This window comes from Erpetoichthys calabaricus, chromosome 11, assembly GCF_900747795.2.
Source record: "Erpetoichthys calabaricus chromosome 11, fErpCal1.3, whole genome shotgun sequence".
Lineage (NCBI taxonomy): Eukaryota > Metazoa > Chordata > Cladistia > Polypteriformes > Polypteridae > Erpetoichthys > Erpetoichthys calabaricus.
The window spans coordinates 42,519,989-42,528,678 of NC_041404.2; the positions used below are offsets into that span (position 1 = coordinate 42,519,989).

The 8,690-nt window shown below is 36.1% G+C and overlaps 1 protein-coding gene across 1 annotated transcript; it reads right to left on the minus strand.

Moving 5' to 3' along the window:
• Positions 1–671: 671 nt before the first annotated feature.
• On the minus strand, positions 672–3,484 carry LOC127529712 (protocadherin gamma-A11-like). The gene has a single exon (XM_051934293.1). It carries the CDS (start codon positions 3,087–3,089, stop codon positions 672–674), a length of 2,418 nt encoding a protein of 805 aa, XP_051790253.1. The 5' UTR covers positions 3,090–3,484.
• Between the last annotated feature and the right edge of the window lie 5,206 nt (positions 3,485–8,690).

An 8,690-nucleotide genomic window follows, 5' to 3' on the forward strand; every position in this document is an offset into this window, starting at 1 on the left:
GGAGCTTGAGAGGTGCTGCAAAAAGGAATGGATGAAACTGGCCAAGGATAGGTGTGCCAAGCTTGTGGCATCATATTCAAAAAGAATTGAGGCTGTAATTGCTGCCAAAGGTGCATCGACAAAGTATTGAGCAAAGGCTGTGAATACTTATGTACATGGGATTTCTCAGTTCTTTTATTTTTAATAAATTTGCAAAAACCTCAAGTAAACTTTTTTCACGTTGTCATTATGGGGTGTTGTGTGCAGAATTCTGAGGAAAAAAATGAATTGAAACCATTTTGGAATAAGGTTGTAATATAACAAAATGTGGAAAAGTTGATGCGCTGTGAATACTTTCCGGATGCACTGTATAGTAATGATTATATCATTTTGCAAATATCTTCTTGTAGGAAATGACAGACAAGATTGTTTTATAAATAACAATTGCAAATGTGATAGATTATACAGAATTATCAATAAGTGCTGTGGCAAATCATCAAACCTCGTTCACTTAAAGAAATAGACAGTATTGCCAATACCATAACTCGTCTTAATCTCGACAGTCATTTTTTTGAAAAAGCAAAAACAGCTGGAATGCAGCATATAATACAGTGTATAGTATAAACATCAACTCGCAGATAACCTCAATCAGAGGTATTACCATTGCATTAAGGCTTATAGTAATGTGTATTTCAGCAGCTTACCTGTATTATATCTTCTTCAACAGTTGAATCCAGATTCCCTTTGTGAGTGTTTGTTTCTGTTCCACTAGACTTAACATCCACAACATTTTGGACTATTGGTTTTCTATTTGTAAGTTCGCTGTCTCCAGAGTCCGTTTTAAGACAGACCTCATAGTTGTAAACATGACACAAGGTTCCTGTAGCTCCGACTTCTGCATAGCGAGGAGGATAATATGGAATAACAGGAAGAATTCCATTGGATCCTTCGTTGAAAAGTTTACAGCGCCTCCATTTGTGAATTTTTAAACATATGACCACTAAAATGAGAATAAGGAAAACAAATGATACTATCACTAAGGAGAGAATTAAGTAAAACTGCATATCACCATCATCGTTGTTCCTTTGTGCGAGATCGTTGAATTCAGAAAAGGCTTGGGCAAAGTTATCAATAACTGCAACGTTGACATTGACGCTCACTGTGTAAGGAGGTTGTCCATTGTCTTCTATTAAAATTGTTAACTTATATTTGGAGAAATCTTTCTCAGTAATTTGTCGAAGAGTTCTTAATTCCCCATCATGTATACCCACTTTAAAAAGTGTCTGGTCGGTGGATTTGATTATTTTATAAGAAAGCCAAGCATTATTGCTAGAATCCTTGTCAACAGCAACAACTTTAGTAACCAGGTATCCAACATCTGCAGAACGGGGTATCAGTTCCGTTATTGGGTGAGATTTACTCTGGACAGGATACAACACCTCTGGGGGATTGTCATTCTGGTCTTGGATATACACATCTACAATGACACTGGCACTAAGAGATGGAGATCCTCCATCTTTAGCTGTAACCAAGATTTGAAAATGACTCAGCTGCTCATAATCGTACGAACGTACAGCATAGATAACACCTTCATCTAAATTAACAGATACAAACGAAGATGCTGATTGGTTATTAATTCGAGTTTCTTGAACAAAATACGTGATTTTACTATTAACACCTGAATCGTCATCTTTTGCACGCAATGAAAAAAATGAAGATCCAGGAGAATTGTTTTCCATAATATATGTTGTGTAACGCTGCTGTTCGAATCTCGGTGGATTGTCATTTACATCACTTACCGCTAATAATATTGCATAAGTGGCTGAAAGTGAAGGCTCACCTTGGTCTGTGGCCACAATGGTAATATTATACTGTGGAGTTTTTTCACGATCTAGAATTCCATCAGTTTCTAAGCTATAAAAGTTATTTAAAGAAGATTTTAATTTAAATGGAATATTATTATCAATGAAACAGATCACTTGACCGTTTCTTCCAGAGTCCTTATCTTGCACGTTAATAATTGCTATCACTGTTCCAGGCAATGAATCTTCGGAGATTTGATTTGAAATAGACATCAGATTTATAAACGGGACATTGTCATTTACATCTGTTACTTCTATTATTACTTTACAAGAGCCTACGAGACCCCCGATATCTTTGGCTTGAACGGTCATTTCATACATTTTATTTTTTTCGTAATCTATTTGTGCAGTGACTCTGATTTCTCCGGTTTCTTCATTAAGTTTATATAAATCCTTCGCATTGTTTGAGATATGAGTGAAAAAATATTTTATTTGCCCATTTATTCCTTTGTCTGCGTCAGTAGCGTTAACTTTAATAAGCACCGAACCTATCAAACAATTCTCAAGGACAGCTATTTTATAAACCTCTTTAGAGAAAATGGGAGCGTTGTCATTGGCGTCGAGGACAGTAATTTCAATTTCAATTGTACTCGATCGCTGAGGCTCCCCTCCATCAACTGCAGTTAACATGAGGATATGCTTTTCTTGTTTTTCTCTATCCAAATGCTTTTCTAATACCAAATCCACCGAATTTCTCCCAGTATTATGCTCCTTTGTTCTTAATTTAAAATGATCATTAGGTGTGATACTATACAATTGTAGTGTATTAACGCCGACATCACTATCTACAGCACTCGGCAGAGAAAACAAAGCTCCTGGAGGAGACGACTCGCTAATTTCCAAATGCATACTATTTTCAGGGAATGTAGGATCGTTATCGTTAATATCAATTATCTCAACACTAATTCTATGGAATTGCATTGGATTTTCGAGGACAATCTGAAAATTTAAGGAGCAAGGAGATATTGTCTCACACAGCTGCTCTCTGTCAATTCTGTCTTTAATAACTAAAATCCCTTTATTTACATTTAACTCAATGTATTCCGTTTCTCCTTCGGTATAAATTCGAGCTCTTCGAGTTTTTAGTCTTTGATTGTCTAACCCCAGGTCTTTTGCAACATTACCTACAAATGTTCCCCTCGTCATTTCTTCTGGAATAGAATACTGCAATTCTCCCATAATTAGGAGTGCCGATTTTATAAAAATATTAAGGATCAGTACCTGCTGAATGAATGCCCACGGTGTCATTTTCCAGAGGACAACAAAGAAGTTTCTTTTATTAAAGCTTGTTTAAAAAAACGCCTTTGTGTTTGCCAGATATTCCCAGATGATTTTGGTAAAGTGTTTTTAATTTCTCCTTTCCTTTGTGGACAAAATGCTGAAAATCTGCATTTTTGTTCTTTTTAATGGTGAAGCACTTCTGCCTCGGCGATGTAGGAAGCTATGAGGCGGGGTCAGGATTTCAGCTTCAGAAGAAATAAATCACCTAAACTATAAACAGCGGCACTCACAGTCCATCCACAATATTGCAACAATAATAACATAAAAATTTAACATCGGTTAAAGTTATATATTTATTTTTGATGAGCAAATAATTCCTTGAAATGGTCTGACTGACCAAAACAGTGATAGAGACAGGTTGTGATCTGACACAATGTAACCAATTTAAATAACAGCTTGTTAGGAATTTTATAGACACACAGATATATACTACCTGGCCAAAAAAAAAAAGTCGCCACCTGGATTTAACTAAGCAAGTAGGTACGAGCCTCCTATTGGATAATTACTGCATGGGCGATTATCTTTCAGATGGCAACAAGTTATTTAACCCCAAATGGTGCAATGCGTTGCTTCTCATTTCTTAAACAACCATGTCGAAAGACACATCTCGTGGTCGTGGAAAAGATGTTAGTCTGTTTGAGAAGGGTCAAATCATTGGCATGCGTCAAGCAGAGAAAACATCTAAGGAGATTGCAGAAACTACTAAAATTAGGTTAAGAACTGTCCAACGCATTATTAAAAACTGGAAGGATAGTGCGGACCCATCATCTTCGAGGAAGAAATGTGGCCGGAAAAAAATCCTGAATGATCGTGATCGGCGATCACTTAAACGTTTGGTGAAATCAAATCGTAGAAAAACAACAGTAGAACTCAGGTCTATGTTTAATAGTGAAAGTAAGAGCATTTCCACACGCACAATGCGAAGGGAACTCAAGGGATTGGGACTGAACAGCTGTGTAGCCGTAAGAAAACCACTAATCAGTGAGGCAAACCGGGAAAAAAGGCTTCAATTTGCGAGGGAGCATAAAGATTGGACTCTGGAGCAATGGAAGAAAGTCATGTGGTCTGATGAGTCCAGATTTACCCAGTTCCAGAGTTGAGAATCTTTGGGATGTGCTGGAGAAAGCTTTGCGCAGCAGTCAGACTCTACCGTCATCAATGCAAGATCTTGGTGAAAAATTAATGCAACACTGGATGGAACTAAATCTTGTGACATTGCAGAAGCTTATCGAAACAATGCCACAGCGAATGAGTGCCGTAATCAAAGCTAAAGGCGGTCCAACGAAATATTAGAGTGTGTGACCTTTTTATTGGTGGTGACTTTTTTTTGGCCAGGCAGTGTATATGCACGCCTCAATACGGAATAGCCAGTGACTTATAATTTGATATCTCCTGTTACTTCATGAGGCTGTCTAAGTAGCATCAGCTGAAAGGCAGGATCCTATTGTAAATTAACTAGTGTAAGACTCGTTCATTTACTCTGTATTGTCTATATGATTACTACGAAAAGACCATTTTCCATCAGGGGTCAATAACGTGTATATATCAAATCAAAATGAAATAATAAGCACTGTATTAATCGTAATATTTTAAACTATAATATTGCCTTTATTAGCCTGCTTACTATTATTGCATGGAAATGCAAAGCATTTTGTATTATTGCGAATTTCTGAAGTGGCAATGATAAATTGGCCAGCTAGTTCTGTGAAGAGGATTATTTGTGTTCTGTATTGTGTGTTGTATTAATCCCGTTTTTGGAACCCATTGCATGCCAAACCTACCTGTAAGGAGGGTCCCTCTCTGAATTTCCCCTCCTTTAAATTTTTTCCCTTTTTTTTTTTTTTTGGTTTTCTTAGACGGTCATCAATACAGAGGATTTTCCGGTTTACAATATGCGGATGACACAGCAAAGCTTTCTAAAGTTTTCATTAACTTTATCAATCCATCCATATTTCTTAATGTATAGGGTATGGTAATGTAACGTTTGTCCTGCAAAAAGTGTGAAAATCAGAAATTATTTCTGGAAGAAAAAAGTCCATAACACGTAATGTACACAAAAACAGTGTTTCCATACGTACAGTTTTAAGTGTAAATGAACACCATAAGAGTTTATTGACCACCACAGGATTTTTGTGTCCGAACTGCACTGAATTACATTTACATTTACAATAGCTTATACATTTTTTGAGTCTTGCTCTTTATCACTTAAACACACTGATTATTTGGATGGTTAACTATACCGTGTAACGTTTGTGGTTGGTCGGCCAGTCGGCAAACATCCTTCACGTCCTCTCAGCGAGAAGCAGATCATAGATAATGTGGTACAGTATCTGCCGGATAATACAAAGAGTACAAAACACCAGCGTTAACCGGTAGGTAACTACCCAGATAACCAGATTGCAACTCAGACCTATAAGAATGAAGTACTCCATTCTTTACCTTATCAGCAGAACTAACCAGCTGTCGTGGCGCAACGTCACAGGTTCGATCCCATAAGAGGAGACGTAAAACTGCGTAGGCCTACTCCTGATGAGCTACAGTAAGGGCGAAGCACGTGACGTGTACGCTTTGTATTATTTGGCAGATACTCTATCATACACATATTGAGAGAGACTACAGTATATACTGTATATTGTCATTAACGCGCTAGTATAAGAAACATCTTAAGGACTTCTAAAATACCTGTAATTCCACCTTGCACCATCGGTAGGCGCTTTCACTTGCATCTTTTCCTCTTTTCTCCTCACATTTGTACTTATCGCGTGGACGTCCCACCAGTTCCGCTCGGGTGTCGTGTAACTATCGCCACCAATGGAAGAAAGCAGTCAATCTGAGACGCACGTCTGTCTAAAACACTTTTGCTTCTTTGTTTGTCTTTTGACATGGGGTTCGCCTGTGGCGTCTCAACCCTTTATGTTTTGTTTATGTTTTATATACTCCTTCTAATGGCTCGTTAAGTATCTGTAGCTGAAAGTTTTGAGAATTCTGTTTTTGAACATAGTAAAACTATTTTAGCGCAAGGAGATGAGAAGACATAAGGTTTTGAACAATGTAGCTAGAATATGAGGAATGCTTTTGAAGCATGTGGAAGCGATGCTGAATTGCGTAACAGGGTATGAAAAGCCAATAAAGCTCTTTATTAAGACTGCATAAACTTTATCAATCCCAGTAGTTTATAATTGCATCCAACGGGCACTTTATTCATATTTTCAGATTGTGCCCGGTGCTGTCTGGATCAGGTCTGGCACTCCAGAGCATGAAGCTAAGTAAAAAAATAAAATGGTTGGATGAAGTATCCAGAAATGGGACTGTCTTTTTGGATATGATGCAATATTGATTTTTACATGGCACGATGTATTCAAAATATTACATGTTTGCGTTATCTATTACATCTGTAAAAAGAAAAATCTTAAAAGTTTAAATTTTAACTATGCCTCATTGTAGAGGGCTTCCTTTGTCAACAACAGTTGAGAACACAATATATTATTTATATTTATCTCAATCCAAACGATTGCGTAGTTAAGATGAGATATACAGATATTCAGTTTGCGAGCGTATTTTTCAGTCAAAGTTATTACTTTGGAAATGGTAAGCTTCTTGTAAAGAACGTTATAGCCAAGTGGCGACACGAGGCAGCAAAATCTACAAACTCAATGCGTCTGGTAAAAGATAAGAATAAAGATGAGCGGTTCTTGAAAAATTTGTTAATACCTACTCACTCGTCGTTCTTAGCAGAAGAGTGATACAACATACGTGTACAAGACAAGTTATTTAAAGGTATTTAAAGATGCATGGGTTTATTAAAATGTCACTTCATAACTTACCCAGGTGGTGGTTTTAAATTATTCTTATGAAAAATATATGAAAATTGTGATAACAGGCTTTGTATTGCACAACAACCTTGGCAGCACGGATGATAAACCCAATCCAACAATACTGACGTGAATAACATTGCTTTAGAATGTGCAAACAAGCTCATGCGTAAAAATATGTTTCAATATTAAATGTTTAATTATTTTCTTTATTTGTCGTGGTTCACATCGGGTCTCTCTTTGAATTTGTAACTGAGTCAAAGCCATATGCGACACCATGCCTACGTTTGCCGGCTTACGTTTCCACAGTGTGAAATTCTCTACATTTGTTAGTTATTGGCAATCATTAGCAGCTGTTAATGATGACTTTTAATTCTACTTTCCTCTCAATATCTTTCCATGTTATTGCGAGACTTCTTTTTTTTTTTTTGACCAAGTTACATTTTCTGCTCATTTAGTAAGAGACTTGGGACACCTACGAATTAACATTTACGGACATTTTGCCACATTTATCGAGATTGTGCAGTCATGGGCTATATAGAATGTACTATTTAATTTGTATAATGCACAATAGGTCAGCAACACGTTACAATAAAGGCCTTCATGGGTTGAAATGATGCTAACCAAAGATCATGTTTTCCTTTCTTTATCTGTTAACTGGCTATATCCTTCATTATTAACATGATTTGTTTGCATAGTCAGAGAAGTTGACTTTTCATTTTGATTTATTTACTTTCATTTGTGTGTTTAAGTATCCCGTAATTAAGTGCACTCGGCTTTACTGTTTTATTTATGACTCTATCTGTGCCATATCTGCTCTAAATAATGCCAAATAAAACATTTCATAAATAGTGCAAAATTTTATAATGTGAATGCAAAAATAACTTCACAAACATTCTTAGCAACAGTTACATTCATACTGTTAGTAAACATGAGAGTTGATTGTTTTCCATCACAATGAAAAGCATATATGCTTCTGCTTACTTTTAAGGAATTAAGAACAAGAAAATATCGGTTTTGCGCATGTGTGTCATAATTGCATGGGGCGAATGAAACCATGCTAATTCAATGAAATTTAATGAAGCGAAATCACTTTCTGCGCATGTATCTTGTAATGTTTAGCTTAAAAATTTAAATCGCTAAAGGTTGTGTTTCGAGCTGTATTTTAAGCTTTAGCAAAAATAACATTTAATGCAACATATTTATTTAATGAACGTACATTTGCCATTTCACTAGAAAGTTTGATACGAGTTAATGGAGAAGTTTTATTCAGCACTTCTAACACTATTCATATAAAGAATAACAAAAATTATTTTTGTCCTTCAAAATGGTTAGAAATTCAGCCTACCTTCTATTTGTAGAATAACTTTACAGTAAGAGCAGTCGTTCAGACAGCTAAACCTTTAAAACAATATGCACTTTATCTTTTAAGCACTATTAACCTTGAATCAGAGTTAATGGAGCTTTACAAGAGCAATGAATCAGTAACTTTGTATTGTTTATTTGTCATAATCTGTCAATTTATTTGTAACCTTATCAGTAAAGATAATTTAGTCTTGTTTTGATATTTATCAGTCAGGGTGCGATCAGCCACACAATCTACATGTGCCTATTATTTTTGCATTATTTTCTTTCTAAATATAAGCTCTACGTACTCACTGATTCCTCCGGTAGATAAATCGAATGATGTCAGCTTCAGGGATCCTCCATTTTAAGCTTAGATCCTAGAAAAATGTGCATGTACGTGACCACCTTT